The sequence below is a fragment of the Gobio gobio genome (genome assembly GCF_949357685.1).
Source record: "Gobio gobio genome assembly, chromosome: 11".
Taxonomy (NCBI): Eukaryota; Metazoa; Chordata; class Actinopteri; order Cypriniformes; family Gobionidae; genus Gobio; species Gobio gobio.
In genome coordinates, this window is record NC_137104.1 from 477637 (window position 1) to 496383 (window position 18747).

Here is an 18747-nt window from a genome sequence, read left to right on the forward strand (position 1 = left end):
GCGAGTCTATCAATGCGTCGAGTGTGTGTGTGTGTGTGTGTGTCCCTTGATTAACGTTAGCTGACATGAGACGCATCCACACACACACACACACACACACACACACACACACACACACACACACACACACACACACACAGGACATTGGCATACAGCGCATTCGCTTGTGTCTTGTCACGATTGGAAGCATTTAACTTACATGAATAAGAGCGTGATGATGATGTAACGCTAAGCAAAAATGGATATAAAAACGGACGCTGCGTTATATATTTTTAATGCGTTAAGCTGAAAAAATTAATCGCCCGCGTTAACGCATTAATTTGCCCAGCCCTAAACGTAACGCATTACTTTTCTTAAAAGTAACTAAGTAACTCAATTAGTTACTTTTTAAGGGAGTAACGCAATATTGTAATGCATTACTTTTCAAAGTAACTTTCCCCAACACTTACAACCATATTGAACATTATGGATTTTATTACTTATATTTGTGTCTTAAGTTATGCAAGCTTAGTTCAGTAATGGTTTTACATTACAGTCAAAAACTTACACACAGCACCTTTAATCTTTCTTCTCTCGGATTGTGGGAAGCTGGACATTGACGGTCAGAGGACAGAGATTTTCCAAGAACAATCGACCTTCAGAATCCAAACTCTTTCTGCAAGTGTTCTCTAAGGGGAGAAATAAACCGGCTATGATTAGTGTAAACTCTGCCACCCAGTGGACAGACACTGAAGCTTTCCTACCAGTTCCTGCCATGAGGAAAACCAGCTCCATCTCCAGACCAGGCTTAAGATAGTCCAGACTAACACACATTACATCCAGACTCATATAAAAACAGCAGAGACTCAAACCCGTCCTGTTATTAGAACATCAGCACATCAGAGCTCCTGCAGTTTCAGGCTCTGAGGACCGGATATAAAACTACATCAAGCTGAAGAAAACCAGGATCATCTCCACATGTCACCGTTTAACTCAGAGTTTATCAAGACTCACTGACATAACGCGCCATTATTAACTAACATTAATACTGGATGACATATTTTAGTTAGTTTATGTCACTTAACCTTTGAAATATTAAATGACGAAACCTTAACCTCTGGGAAGATTTTTGGGATTTCCGGCTGGATTTGGCCAACACAAATGTAAAAGCGTCACACACACACACACAGAGTAATAACCCCCCAAAAAGAGGCGCGGTGTGATTGTTTGGTTATAAGTTGAGTGTTGAGTGTGTGTAACTCCAGCAGAAGTGTAGAGTATATAGCAGAAGTGTAGAGTTTATACTGGTGTGATTGTGGAGCTGTAGAGGATCTGCAGAGGTTAAAGGCTTTACACACTGAGTCCCAAAAACCCACATGCGTTCTCGTATTCATGATCCAAAAAATTTGAGGAAAAAACAAACGCAAAATACAAAATGCCGTCTTCAAGTAGTGAGGAGGATTTTTTTGCTCTCTCTTCTTCATCATGTGTATTGCGATTGATCAGCAGAGCGAGCGTCAGCACTGTAGATGACGGAGTGAAGATGAGGCCAGAACATCAAACACGTTACTAATGTACTGTTGACGGACGAAAGTTTAGGATGCAAATTTCGGACTGTGTGTGCAAAGGCCTTTAAAGAGTCAGCGTTCATGAGTTAATGCATGCAGACTCAACACCACTACACACACACACCTCAAATCTACACTGTGTGTGTTCACATGAGATCAGACACACACACACACGCACACACACACACACACACTCCAGGTGAAGCGCTTCAGAAAGTAATGATCAGTCTGAGTCGCGTGTGCAAGTCAAACACGTTTATTAGAGAGTTTATGCTTTCTTCTGTTCAGCTTTCTGGAGCTTCTTCATCTCGTGCTTGATGATCTTGTTCCTCTGCGGAGAGACGATATTCAGATCAGATCCAGTTCACACACACACTCATATTCAGATCAGATCCAGTTCACACACACACACACACACACACTCATATTCAGATCAGATCCAGTTCACACACACACTCATATTCAGATCAGATCCAGTTCACACACACACTCATATTCAGATCAGATCCAGTTCACACACACACTCATATTCAGATCAGATCCAGTTACACACACACTCATATTCAGATCAGAGCCAGTCACACACACACACACACACACACACACACACACACACACACACACACACACACACACACACACACACACACACACACACACACACACACACACACACACACACACACACACACACACACACACACACACACACACACACACACACACACACACACACACACACACACACACACACACACACACACACACACACACACACACACACACACACACACACACACACACACACACACACACACACACACACACACACACACACACACACACACACACACACACACACACACACACACACACACACACACACACACACACACACACTCTCTATAATCACACACTCATATTCAGATCAGATCTCACACTCACACACTCATATTCTCTATATTCACACACTCATTATATTCACACTCATATTCTCTATATTCACACACTCATATTCTCTATAATCACACACTCATATTCAGATCAGATCTCACACTCACACACTCATATTCTCTATATTCACACACTCATATTCTCTATAATCACACACTCATATTCAGATCAGATCTCACACTCACACACTCATATTCTCTATAATCACACACTCATATTCAGATCAGATCTCACACTCACACACTCATATTCTCTATATTCACACACTCATATTCTCTATAATCACACACTCATATTCAGATCAGATCTCACACTCACACACTCATATTCTCTATAATCACACACTCATATTCAGATCAGATCTCACACTCACACACTCATATTCTCTATATTCACACACTCATATTCTCTATATTCACACACTCATATTCTCTATAATCACACACTCATATTCAGATCAGATCTCACACTCACACACTCATATTCTCTATATTCACACACTCATATTCTCTATAATCACACACTCATATTCAGATCAGATCTCACACTCACACACTCATATTCTCTATATTCACACACTCATATTCTCTATAATCACACACTCATATTCAGATCAGATCTCACACTCACACACTCATATTCTCTATATTCACACACTCATATTCTCTATATTCACACACTCATATTCTCTATAATCACACACTCATATTCTCTATAATCACACACTCATATTCTCTATAATCACACACTCATATTCTCTATATTCACACACTCATATTCTCTATAATCACACACTCATATTCTCTATATTCACACACTCATATTCTCTATAATCACACACTCATATTCTCTATATTGACACACTCATATTCTCTATATTCACACACTCATATTCTCTATATTGACACACTCATATTCTCTATATTCACACACTCATATTCTCTATAATCACACACTCATATTCAGATCAGATCTCACACTCACACACTCATATTCTCTATATTCACACACTCATATTCTCTATATTCACACACTCATATTCTCTATAATCACACACTCATATTCTCTATAATCACACACTCATATTCAGATCAGATCTCACACTCACACACTCATATTCTCTATATTCACACACTCATATTCTCTATAATCACACACTCATATTCAGATCAGATCTCACACTCACACACTCATATTCTCTATATTCACACACTCATATTCTCTATATTGACACACTCATATTCTCTATATTCACACACTCATATTCTCTATATTCACACACTCATATTCTCTATATTGACACACTCATATTCTCTATATTCACACACTCATATTCTCTATATTGACACACTCATATTCTCTATATTCACACACTCATATTCTCTATAATCACACACTCATATTCAGATCAGATCTCACACTCACACACTCATATTCTCTATATTCACACACTCATATTCTCTATAATCACACACTCATATTCTCTATAATCACACACTCATATTCAGATCAGATCTCACACTCACACACTCATATTCTCTATATTCACACACTCATATTCTCTATAATCACACACTCATATTCTCTATAATCACACACTCATATTCAGATCAGATCTCACACTCACACACTCATATTCTCTATAATCACACACTCATATTCTCTATAATCACACACTCATATTCAGATCAGATCTCACACTCACACACTCATATTCTCTATATTCACACACTCATATTCTCTATATTGACACACTCATATTCTCTATATTCACACACTCATATTCTCTATATTCACACACTCATATTCTCTATATTGACACACTCATATTCTCTATATTCACACACTCATATTCTCTATATTGACACACTCATATTCTCTATATTCACACACTCATATTCTCTATAATCACACACTCATATTCAGATCAGATCTCACACTCACACACTCATATTCTCTATATTCACACACTCATATTCTCTATATTCACACACTCATATTCTCTATAATCACACACTCATATTCTCTATAATCACACACTCATATTCAGATCAGATCTCACACTCACACACTCATATTCTCTATATTCACACACTCATATTCTCTATATTCACACACTCATATTCTCTATATTGACACACTCATATTCTCTATATTCACACACTCATATTCTCTATAATCACACACTCATATTCTCTATATTCACACACTCATATTCTCTATATTCACACACTCATATTCTCTATAATCACACACTCATATTCAGATCAGATCTCACACTCACACACTCATATTCTCTATATTCACACACTCATATTCTCTATATTCACACACTCATATTCTCTATATTGACACACTCATATTCTCTATATTCACACACTCATATTCTCTATATTCACACACTCATATTCTCTATATTCACACACTCATATTCTCTATATTCACACACTCATATTCTCTATATTCACACACTCATATTCTCTATATTCACACACTCATATTCTCTATAATCACACACTCATATTCAGATCAGATCTCACACTCACACACTCATATTCTCTATATTCACACACTCATATTCTCTATATTCACACACTCATATTCTCTATAATCACACACTCATATTCTCTATAATCACACACTCATATTCAGATCAGATCTCACACTCACACACTCATATTCTCTATATTCACACACTCATATTCTCTATAATCACACACTCATATTCAGATCAGATCTCACACTCACACACTCATATTCTCTATATTCACACACTCATATTCTCTATAATCACACACTCATATTCAGATCAGATCTCACACTCACACACTCATATTCTCTATAATCACACACTCATATTCAGATCAGATCTCACACTCACACACTCATATTCTCTATATTCACACACTCATATTCTCTATAATCACACACTCATATTCAGATCAGATCTCACACTCACACACTCATATTCTCTATAATCACACACTCATATTCAGATCAGATCTCACACTCACACACTCATATTCTCTATATTCACACACTCATATTCTCTATATTCACACACTCATATTCTCTATAATCACACACTCATATTCAGATCAGATCTCACACTCACACACTCATATTCTCTATATTCACACACTCATATTCTCTATAATCACACACTCATATTCAGATCAGATCTCACACTCACACACTCATATTCTCTATATTCACACACTCATATTCTCTATAATCACACACTCATATTCAGATCAGATCTCACACTCACACACTCATATTCTCTATATTCACACACTCATATTCTCTATATTCACACACTCATATTCTCTATAATCACACACTCATATTCTCTATAATCACACACTCATATTCTCTATAATCACACACTCATATTCTCTATATTCACACACTCATATTCTCTATAATCACACACTCATATTCTCTATATTCACACACTCATATTCAGATCAGATCTCACACTCACACACTCATATTCTCTATATTCACACACTCATATTCTCTATATTCACACACTCATATTCTCTATAATCACACACTCATATTCTCTATAATCACACACTCATATTCTCTATAATCACACACTCATATTCTCTATATTCACACACTCATATTCTCTATAATCACACACTCATATTCTCTATAATCACACACTCATATTCAGATCAGATCTCACACTCACACACTCATATTCTCTATATTCACACACTCATATTCTCTATATTCACACACTCATATTCTCTATAATCACACACTCATATTCTCTATATTCACACACTCATATTCTCTATATTCACACACTCATATTCTCTATAATCACACACTCATATTCTCTATAATCACACACTCATATTCTCTATAATCACACACTCATATTCTCTATATTGACACACTCATATTCTCTATATTCACACACTCATATTCTCTATAATCACACACTCATATTCTCTATATTGACACACTCATATTCTCTATATTCACACACTCATATTCTCTATAATCACACACTCATATTCTCTATATTCACACACTCATATTCTCTATAATCACACACTCATATTCTCTATATTGACACACTCATATTCTCTATATTCACACACTCATATTCTCTATAATCACACACTCATATTCTCTATATTCACACACTCATATTCTCTATATTCACACACTCATATTCTCTATATTGACACACTCATATTCTCTATATTCACACACTCATATTCTCTATAATCACACACTCATATTCAGATCAGATCTCACACTCACACACTCATATTCTCTATATTCACACACTCATATTCTCTATATTCACACACTCATATTCTCTATAATCACACACTCATATTCTCTATAATCACACACTCATATTCAGATCAGATCTCACACTCACACACTCATATTCTCTATATTCACACACTCATATTCTCTATATTGACACACTCATATTCTCTATATTCACACACTCATATTCTCTATATTCACACACTCATATTCTCTATATTGACACACTCATATTCTCTATATTCACACACTCATATTCTCTATATTGACACACTCATATTCTCTATATTCACACACTCATATTCTCTATAATCACACACTCATATTCAGATCAGATCTCACACTCACACACTCATATTCTCTATATTCACACACTCATATTCTCTATATTCACACACTCATATTCTCTATAATCACACACTCATATTCTCTATAATCACACACTCATATTCAGATCAGATCTCACACTCACACACTCATATTCTCTATATTCACACACTCATATTCTCTATATTCACACACTCATATTCTCTATATTCACACACTCATATTCTCTATAATCACACACTCATATTCTCTATATTCACACACTCATATTCTCTATATTCACACACTCATATTCTCTATAATCACACACTCATATTCAGATCAGATCTCACACTCACACACTCATATTCTCTATATTCACACACTCATATTCTCTATATTCACACACTCATATTCTCTATATTGACACACTCATATTCTCTATATTCACACACTCATATTCTCTATATTCACACACTCATATTCTCTATATTCACACACTCATATTCTCTATATTGACACACTCATATTCTCTATATTCACACACTCATATTCTCTATATTCACACACTCATATTCTCTATAATCACACACTCATATTCAGATCAGATCTCACACTCACACACTCATATTCTCTATATTCACACACTCATATTCTCTATATTCACACACTCATATTCTCTATAATCACACACTCATATTCAGATCAGATCTCACACTCACACACTCATATTCTCTATATTCACACACTCATATTCTCTATATTCACACACTCATATTCTCTATATTCACACACTCATATTCTCTATAATCACACACTCATATTCTCTATAATCACACACTCATATTCAGATCAGATCTCACACTCACACACTCATATTCTCTATATTCACACACTCATATTCTCTATAATCACACACTCATATTCAGATCAGATCTCACACTCACACACTCATATTCTCTATATTCACACACTCATATTCTCTATAATCACACACTCATATTCAGATCAGATCTCACACTCACACACTCATATTCTCTATATTCACACACTCATATTCTCTATATTCACACTCATATTCTCTATATTCACACACTCATATTCTCTATAATCACACACTCATATTCAGATCAGATCTCACACTCACACACTCATATTCTCTATATTCACACACTCATATTCTCTATAATCACACACTCATATTCAGATCAGATCTCACACTCACACACTCATATTCTCTATATTCACACACTCATATTCTCTATATTCACACACTCATATTCTCTATAATCACACACTCATATTCAGATCAGATCTCACACACACACACTCATATTCTCTATATTCACACACTCATATTCTCTATATTCACACACTCATATTCTCTATATTCACACACTCATATTCTCTATAATCACACACTCATATTCAGATCAGATCTCACACACACACACTCATATTCTCTATAATCACACACTCATATTCAGATCAGATCTCACACTCACACACTCATATTCTCTATATTCACACACTCATATTCTCTATAATCACACACTCATATTCAGATCAGATCTCACACACACACTCATATTCTCTATATTCACACACTCATATTCTCTATATTCACACACTCATATTCTCTATAATCACACACTCATATTCAGATCAGATCTCACACTCACACACTCATATTCTCTATAATCACACACTCATATTCAGATCAGATCTCACACTCACACACTCATATTCTCTATATTCACACACTCATATTCTCTATATTCACACACTCATATTCTCTATAATCACACACTCATATTCAGATCAGATCTCACACTCACACACTCATATTCTCTATAATCACACACTCATATTCAGATCAGATCTCACACTCACACACTCATATTCTCTATATTGACACACTCATATTCTCTATAATCACACACTCATATTCAGATCAGATCTCACACTCACACACTCATATTCTCTATATTGACACGTACCATTTTCTTGGCCTTCATCACCTTGAAGCGATCGAAGTCGGACATCTTTGCCCTCTGTGGAAAGAGAAGATCATGAATGAGCGGCTGAATCAGGAACAGGTGTGTGTGTGTGTGTGTGTGTGGAGGAACAGCTGCAGGGCTCGACATTAAGCCGGTTCACATGCTCATCCTTCAGACAGGGAAATCTGTCATTCACTTGTCAGAGTAAAATTAGCTTGTTTGGATTTTTTTTGTAAATATAATCTATTCTGAAGCAATATTCTCACCAGTGTTCAGTCAGCTTTGACTAATTTAAATATGCATATTTGTGATATTTTTACCTTTCTATAAAGGGCATTTTTCCTTTCATCGCATTAAATATAGGCTATGCTTCAGCTTTCATTTTATATTCTTAAATTTGATCTATAAATTAAATTGGAATAAGACACTATAGGCTGTTACCAATCAAATTAACACTGAAAAAAGACAACTGCATTAAATAATTACGGTTATTTTTTTAATATTTTTGAATAAACAAATAAGAAATGTTGGAAAGATGAAACTAAAGCACCAGTAGGGGGCGCTGTGACCGTCTGAATGAGCGAGTCATTGAGTCGATTCAGTGAAACGGATGATTCATTCAGGAATGAGCCGCTCGTTTACGAACAGGTCAGTGAATCTTTGATTCAACCGATTCATTCAAACTAGAGCCTGAGCGATATATCGGCGGGCCAATATTAGGCTTTCCAAACTATCGGTATCGGCATTTATGATGGCCGATAAATGAATATTAAAAAAAATAAAAAAATAAAATCCGGACGAAACACCGCTCAAACACATTGAGTGCTGGCGTTTCATAGTTTGTCCACCAGAGGGCGCTCTACAACACCAGCTGATCCAGCGGAACACACACACACACACACACACACACACACACACACACATCATCCGTCAAGTGCATGTAAGTTGGCAACCAGACACATTGCTTGAATTACAATTAACAGAACATCCCCATCAGTTCTCTTAACTCAAATAACATGACAATGTGACTGTGACTAAGTTTAACTCGGACAATGTGACTGAATAAGATGCATTTCTTTAATAGTCTGACAGCATGAGACGCATCATCTCTCCCCTGGCCGTTATTTTGAAAAAGTATACATATTTCTAAATTATGACTTATCATAGACCTAACCACAAAGCTAGCTAATGCTATGGCTATCAGTGGGAGACCGCTAACATTAAAGGTGAACTATGTAGGATTTTTGCAGTAAAACATCCAGAAACCACTAGGCCAGTGTTATAGATTTTGTTCAGTTGAGTACTTAGAATATCCCAATGTTTCCAACTATTTGTAAATCGTGAGAAATTGCTATTTTAACCGAGGAAGCGGGCGGCGTGTGGGCTATGCGTGTGCGGGCGTCGCAATCGTCTCCGGTTTTATTCTGCAGAAACGATGAACTGTCCAGGGTTCTTGCAGGTTTCAGAAAGTCAAAATTTAAGACATTTTAAGACCATAAAGATTGAAATTTAAGACCTATACGACGCATTCCCAAAATTATTTAAATCAAAGAAATAATAAAAGCACTGACATTAGTAACCCTCCACAGCCAACAACGAGCCAAATGCCCAAAATGAAAATAGGCTAAAACAAACTTGCCCTCAAATAGAATAGATTACAAAACAGCATATTAATATTCATATCCTAATAGAGATTGAACAGGGGATGCTCTAGGGAGATAGGAGAAACTAGGGAAGATATCTAATTGTGATTATTCTGGTTAAAATGCACATTTTTTTATTTATTTTTTTACAAATGAAAAGTGTATGCATATAACATTTTATATATTAATGTTTATATATTAACGAGACTAATAATAATGATTATATTCAATAAATACAAATATTCAACAAAATTAGAAATATTACTATTACAATAACATTTTAGTTATTAAAAATAGAGTATTTAAGAATAAATATAACAATATAATAATACTACTACTAATAAAATAACATTTATATTTTACAGAAAACTTATTTTACAAAAAAAACCCTGCTGGGTTACCTGTTAATATGCAGACAGCCTATGACTAAAAACCAGTAGAAAGGTCTAAAGATTTATTGTAAAACATAAAAAAGAAATTCTGTGCTTTTTATCTGCGATATAAATTTCTTAAAGTCTTTGTATTTAATATGAAATATGAGCCTCTTATGCATCCACTGTGGAGGAAAAACTGTACATTGGAGAAAAACATGGATTGTCATATAAGTTTATTTAGAGAGAAGTATTATTTTTCATATTTGTTACCCAAACGTTTAATTCCTACTGGAAGCCAGAGGGCGCCCTCGAGCAGAATCTCCACATTTCCCTCAGAGAAGTCATCCTTAGCCCTAATGTGAAGCTAGCGATGTAGGATAAACTGAAGATAGAAACGCTTTGACTGATGAAACGAAGACAATAAACACGACTGCATCAAGATCTGGTGTATTTGAGTTCTTCAAGCCTTCACTATCTTCATAATCATAAGGTATGCAGTGCTGATTGAGTGCAGACTTTATCACTGTTTAGAATAATAGAAAACACAGCATGTCTGCCTCATTCTGTCCAGAAAAATACAACGTTATTAAATGTAGACGCATTTTACGGGCAGGTAATTGCCTTTATCACGGGATTTGTAGTTTTATCACCGAGTACGTGTACCAACACCCCAGAAAGAACTACAACACCCCCAGAAAGAACTACAACACCCCCAGAAAGAACTACAACACCCCCAGAAAGAACTACAACACACCGAACGAACGCTCTGAGGGCGGAGCAAACACTCTAGAGCCGCTTTCGCCATTCGATGCTTTTTTGCTACAGTGTAACGTTAATAACTTTCTGCAGCCAGCATTTCTGGAAATGAACGAGGAGAACACTTTTTTTTAAAACCTAACTAAATTAAATTTAAGACCTCGGGTGAAAATCTGGCCGTTTTTAAGACGTTTTAAGGCCTTAAATTTAAAAAATTTAATTTTAGACATTAAGACTCCGCGGGAACCCTGACTCTCACTGCAGAGTGAACAAGTGTCATAGCAGCCGCCGAGCGAACGTCATAACTTCCTTTTCAACACACTCAGATATATCTAATTCGATAAACAGAGCTGCGTTACATCACACTCGTGACTGGAAAAGAGGAAGTGGCGCCGGCAACCGTGTCATAATAAAAGTCCTGACTGTTTCCCACCGGCTGAGGTGAAGACCACATGTCCCGAGATTCTGCGCTCAAACGTGCCGTCATCAAACTACGCCTTTGTTTTGAACAGGCGACCTCTAGTGGACGGGAAAGTTACATAGTGCAGCTTTAAATGCGCCTTGGAAATCACAGCACAGTTTTGTCAGCTCAGCCTTGTTAGCGTCAGTTGGTTTTATATTATCCGCTATGGATCTGCACTTGCACTGATGCAGAATCATTATTGCTCTTTGGTGATTCTCTAGTTATTTTTGTTTTGATGTTTACCTCAGGACACTTCTCCGTCGGGCAAGTAACGTTATTTTTCACTTGCCCCTTCAAAAACCCACTTGTCCCAGACAAGCGTGAATGTTGAGCCCTGAGGTGTGTGTGTAGGAACAGGTGTGTGTGGAGGAACAGGTGTGTGTGTGTGTGGAGGAACAGGTGTGTGTGTGTGTGTGTGTGTGTGTAGGAACAGGTGTGTGTGTGTGTGGAGGAACAGGTGTGTGTGTGTGTGTGTGTGTGTGTGTAGGAACAGGTGTGTGTGTGTGTGTAGGAACAGGTGTGTGTGTGTGTGTGTGTGTAGGAACAGGTGTGTGTGTGTGTGTGTGTGTGGAGGAACAGGTGTGTGTGTGTGTGTGGAGGAACAGGTGTGTGTGTGTGTGTGTGTGTGGAGGAACAGGTGTGTGTGTGTGTGTGTGTGTGTGGAGGAACAGGTGTGTGTGTGTGTGTGTGGAGGAACAGGTGTGTGTGTGTGTGGAGGAACAGGTGTGTGTGTGTGTGTGTGTGGAGGAACAGGTGTGTGTGTGTGTGTGTGTGTGTAGGAACAGGTGTGTGTGTGTGTGTGTGTGTGGAGGAACAGGTGTGTGTGTGTGTGTGTGTGGAGGAACAGGTGTGTGTGTGTGTGGAGGAACAGGTGTGTGTGTGTGTGTGTGTGTAGGAACAGGTGTGTGTGTGTGTGTGTGTGTGTAGGAACAGGTGTGTGTGTGTGTGTGTGTGTGGAGGAACAGGTGTGTGTGTGTGTAGGAACAGGTGTGTGTGTGTGTAGGAACAGGTGTGTGTGTGTGTGGAGGAACAGGTGTGTGTGTGTGTGTGTGTGTGGAGGAACAGGTGTGTGTGTGTGTGTGTGTGTGTGGAGGAACAGGTGTGTGTGTGTGTGGAGGAACAGGTGTGTGTGTGTGTGTGTGTGTGGAGGAACAGGTGTGTGTGTGTGTGTGTGTGGAGGAACAGGTGTGTGTGTGTGTGTGTGTGTGTGTGGAGGAACAGGTGTGTGTGTGTGTGTGTGTGTGTGTGGAGGAACAGGTGTGTGTGTGTGTGTGTGTGTGGAGGAACAGGTGTGTGTGTGTGTGAGAACAGGTGAACACACACCTTCTTCCTGGCCTCGATCTTCTTGGCCCAGTTGCTCTCCTCCCACTTCTTATTGATCTCGGCCTTCTCCCAGGCACGCCTCACATACTTCTGACGGGCACTGAGGAAACAGAGATTAACACATCAGCTACACACACACACACACACACATCTGAAGAGACCCGACCCGATTGGCTGGTCTACGCACACACCTCGAGCAGAGTAACATATCTATAGACCCGACTGGATGTTTCCAGAAGTGTGTCAGGAGTGTGTGGTATACGCTAGGCATTCACGGTTCAATACGCGCTTGTGAATTGCGGTTTTTCGGTTTTGCATTTAATTAAGTATTTTTCTGCAAATTCTATCATTTGCCTCCATCCCAATATACTGAACAACACGACACACATTCACATCACAGGTCAGTGTTAGAGTTATACTCACGGAACACTAGAGTTATTCACAATCACTAAAGTTCCTCATTTGCATGCGTTTTAAAGCCTTGCCGGCGTGTGCGCGGTTTTAACATGCGCTTTTCCGAGCGCGCACTAAACGCCTGTCAAACACGTGATTACTGGACTGGTCGTCTTACTGCGCTAATACTGTCAAATACACACACGGTTAACATAAACACAGTCGGATATGTCTAAAGTGAAAGTAAAATCGCGTGTCTGTATATTAGATGAGCGCAGGTCTTTAATTGACAACAGGGCAGTAGTGAACACACTGTCCTTAAAGGGACAGTTCACCTATAAAATTATGTCATTATTTACTCACTCTAAAGGCCTGTTCACACCGGGACGATTTTCGCACGCGTTTATCGCCGACGTTTAACGCCTCGGGACTAAACAATGGGCGCCAATGTGAGTGTTCACACCGACGCGCAAAACGCCAGGCGTAAAAGCGTCATTTTTAAAAAAACGCCTCGGGTTCGTTTTTTTATTTTGACGCGGCGCGTAAAAAACTGGCCGACCAATGAGATCGGCGCTTTTGTTCACGTGCCTGGAGCTGCTGAAGTGACAGTAAAACACGACTTGGTGGCGCTCGAGCACAAAACGCTCTTGCCGAGCACACATTGATACGACGAAGAAGTAGTAAGTAGACAAAGAAGAAGATGAACTGCTAATGCTGCTTGCCAGTTAGCAAAAAGTGTGTGAATGGTTTTGTCCATATACATAATATGTCTATGGTTTTGGCAAGCACGTAAATACTGTCTCTCTTCTCCTTCTGTGTGACAAGCGAGTGTCAGAGGCTTAAAGTGCCGCAGCACCATCTTGTGTACCGGGAGCGCATCGACTGAATGTGCGCGTTCACTCGGCGCAGCGCTAGTGGAAATCGCTTGGGTGTGAACACTCAAGACGCGCCGAAAAACGGCACGAAAAACGATAAGCGATAATCGTCCCGGTGTGTACAGGCCTTAATATTGTTCCAAACCTGTATTCATTTCTCATGTGAGTGAACTATCCATTTAATGTTAATACAACAACAAAAGACAAAATCACTCACTGCTCTTGACTGAAGAACTTTAATACAGTAGCTTTAATAAGAATCAGTGTATGTTTTATAGTGAAGTCTAGTTTTATTTTTACATTTATTCATTCAATCTCATAGTTTAACGCTGCTGTACAGCTCTGAGTAAATGCCAGTGTAAATCTTTATATATATTTATTTTATATTATACTATACACTAGGAATGTGTACAAGGGTTTTTTTAAGTAAAGTTTTAAGTTTAAGTAAGGTTTTTAAATTCTTTTAAGTAAAATAAAGAAAGAGTATTGCAATAAAAAATAGACTTTTTTCTCCCTAACCTCTTGCGGTTCCTGTCGCTTAAGAATAGAAGAGCAAAAAACTGATGTGACAAGCCATCAGAACCGAAAACCGTGGGTAAAAACCGAGGTGTGTATTGAACCGTGGACTAACTGTAGTGTTGCATCCCTAGTAAATGTGTGTGTGATTGGCTGCGGCACGACTCCCTGCCAGCCGATCCTCTGCATTATTCATGAGCTCACCTCTAACCCTAACCTACACCTGACCGCCGGGGCTGATGGGAAGGCGGCTCACCTCTAACCTACACCTGACCGCCGGGGCTGATGGGAAGGCGGCTCACCTCTAACCTACACCTGACCGCCGGGGCTGATGGGAAGGCGGCTCACCTCTAACCTACACCTGACCGCCGGGGCTGATGGGAAGGCGGCTCACCTCTAACCTACACCTGACCGCCGGGGCTGATGGGAAGGCGGCTCACCTCTAACCTACACCTGACCGCCGGGGCTGATGGGACGGCGGCTCACCTGTGTGGGACTTTGATGACGTAGTCTGTGAGCTGCAGGCACTTGAAGGGCATCCCCTGCCGCTTCACCCCTGTGCATGGGCCATCCACCAGCGCCTGGACACACAACACGTTCAACTCTGACCTATGACATCACCACACACACACACACACACACACACACGAGTGTAAACTCACCCTGTTCTGGTCAATCACATCCACAATGGCCACCAGCTTCCCCTCATGAGGGCCGAAAGCCACGAAGGCCACGCGGCCGATTTCCACAAAGCGTTTGAACACCTGAGGAAAAAACACACAGTTAATAAAGCTATTAATGACATCAGCACAGATCTCACCAATCACAGTGTCCAGAGCACATCTCGCTTTAAAGGGACAGTTCACATCAAAATGGCCTCCATTAACGTCCACAGGATGAGCATCAGCTGTCTATAGTCTCCAAAAGAGCTGCTCTTGTGTTCAGCAGCAAACAGAAACTCATACAGGACAACATGAGGAGGATTTTAATAGTGTTTTAGTGTGAACTGTCCCTTTAAGCGCGCGCACACCAGCGGTGCGCGTGTCCGTGTGATCGGGACTCCGCTGTAAAGCGCGCTCATCGCGAGCGTTTCGCTCATTTAGCCTCATTAGTTGATCATATGAAACACGAGCGTCTTCAGACTCTGATCTAAATCTCTCTCACACACACTCTCTCTCTCTCTCACACACACACACACTCCACCACGTTTCGACACATCTGACGCGCTTTCTCTCACCGATTGCGCTAAAACCGTTATTTACAGCTCTAAACTACGACATATAGGTGCGTTAAGGCATTAAAACACATCTCCAGTGCGTTATTCGTCTGTTATTCAGCATTAATCGGCATATTTTGATGATTTTAGGCTCCGCGTTAGTGAGTTCACTCACCATGATGGCAGACCGTGCTCGAAAAGAAAGAATCCACTTCCGCTCTGGGTGAAGAGCCTTCCGGTTCCGCACTGCGCATGCGCGGCGTCACCAAACGTGCAGATAATCGGTTATTTTCCAGCTGTTTTTAATTTTTTAACAGTTTCTATCATACCAGGTCAAACACACCTGCTGTGACGATACATAAAACATTTTTTAAAATTATTATTATAAAGACTAAACACGCGAACATATTGTTCAGACCACGTGACGTAATTATGAATGATTCATTTTGAAACGAACTGTACAAAAGAACCGAATATTAGAGGACAAAGTAAACACATTTTCTTCAGGAAATCTCCCGAATCGCTATTGAACATTTACTAATGCATTATTTAATGAGTTTATCTGTTATATTATTTAATGAGTTTATCTGTAATATTATTTAACGGAGCCGAGCTAAAGTGAATTAACACTGAACAGTATTTTATATGAACATCAGCAAAGATGTCTGCAGGTTTAATGAATAAACACGATCTCTAATGTAAATGAGTTATTAGTGACACTTCACATCAGATCTCCACAAAAATAACTTTCGCCGCTCTCGCGGAAGAACACTGCAGCCGGATCTACTTCTCTCTGTTTGTGTCTATGGTGAGTCACGCAGGGACTGTGCTCCTCCGCAGCGCTCCCGGTGTGAAATAGTCCTAATATAAACACTTATTATAAGTGTTCCATAATGATTCAGGGTAAGACAAAAACACGGTTTGGAAAATGGATTCATGTTGTACATTCTCATTATATAACTTTTTGTAAATCTTGAACACAAAAAAAGTTACGAACAGCAGATTTAATCTCTCTCAATCGGCGCAATGACAGTTATTTTTTGTTGTTTTAATCACAAACTCACTTCATTTTGTTCAATTTACAGAAAACAAGACGTAATTTCTTCATTTTACGTGTCTTGATTTAAGGATGTTTTGTGCTGGAAAACAAATAAATCTATATTATAAAAGAGGCGCTAATCTGCCTTTAAAAAAAACTATTTTGAAGGCCTAGTCTCTATTTTAACCTGAAATACTGCAATAATTAAAAAAATAATTTTCAATGGCAAAAATATAGCTTAATTATTGCATAAATATTAAAAAATACCATCAAATCATCTCAAAATACAAAATTAAAAAGAAAAAAATATTCTTGAAGAAAAATGAAGTGTCTTTATTCAGTGAAGTCATCATGAATCACATTATAAATGTTTAATTCATCACACAGGGTTCCCACTCTTTCATCAACACCAGATTCAAGGACTTTTCAAAGCACCTTTTATTTTAAATCAAGCACAATAAATACGCTAAAGGTGTGTGTGTTCCTGCTAATATCCAACACACACTCCTGTCCCTGTGTGTGTCATTACTGCAGTAACACTGAGGCACACACTGACAAATAAATACAATTTACATTGAGGAAAAATGTGCAATTTTACACAATCCACTGAGGAAAGCGGCTGGTGTAGAAGATGCCGTTTGCAGCTCTTATTACTGCTTTAACATTTATTTCACACTAGTTTAGTTTTCTTTTTTATAAATCATTACTTCATTAAAACATCAAAATATAGAGATAATATTGTAAACGTGAATTTTCCAATGAAATGAAAAGATATGGACAAGTTCATTGTTAGGTATTAAAAATATGCAAAATGATTTATTAAATCACCTGTACCTTTTTAAAAATCAGTTTGACGGCTTTTAAGACCTGCGCATATATTATATTTAACAGATATAATCACTGGCGTAATAACGGCCCATTTTAAATGTTTGCTTTTCTTGTTTTTATTTTTTGAGCGCTGATATCGCTCTTGTAAATACTCGGCAGCATTTCAGTAATGAAAGTCTAGATCTTTAAAATGCATCCAAATGACAGCGAAG

The 18747-nt window shown here is 38.5% G+C and overlaps 1 protein-coding gene across 1 annotated transcript; it reads right to left on the reverse strand.

Annotated features, from left to right (window-relative positions):
• Positions 1-1787: 1787 nt before the first annotated feature.
• On the reverse strand, positions 1788-16883 carry rpl14 (ribosomal protein L14). The gene is made up of 6 exons (XM_079829445.1): positions 16844-16883; positions 16115-16216; positions 15939-16033; positions 13669-13768; positions 9110-9163; positions 1788-1878 (listed from the first exon to the last, which is right to left on the reverse strand). The coding sequence occupies exons 1-6, from the start codon at positions 16844-16846 to the stop codon at positions 1816-1818; spliced, it is 417 nt and encodes a 138-aa protein (XP_079685571.1). The 5' UTR covers positions 16847-16883; the 3' UTR covers positions 1788-1815.
• Between the last annotated feature and the right edge of the window lie 1864 nt (positions 16884-18747).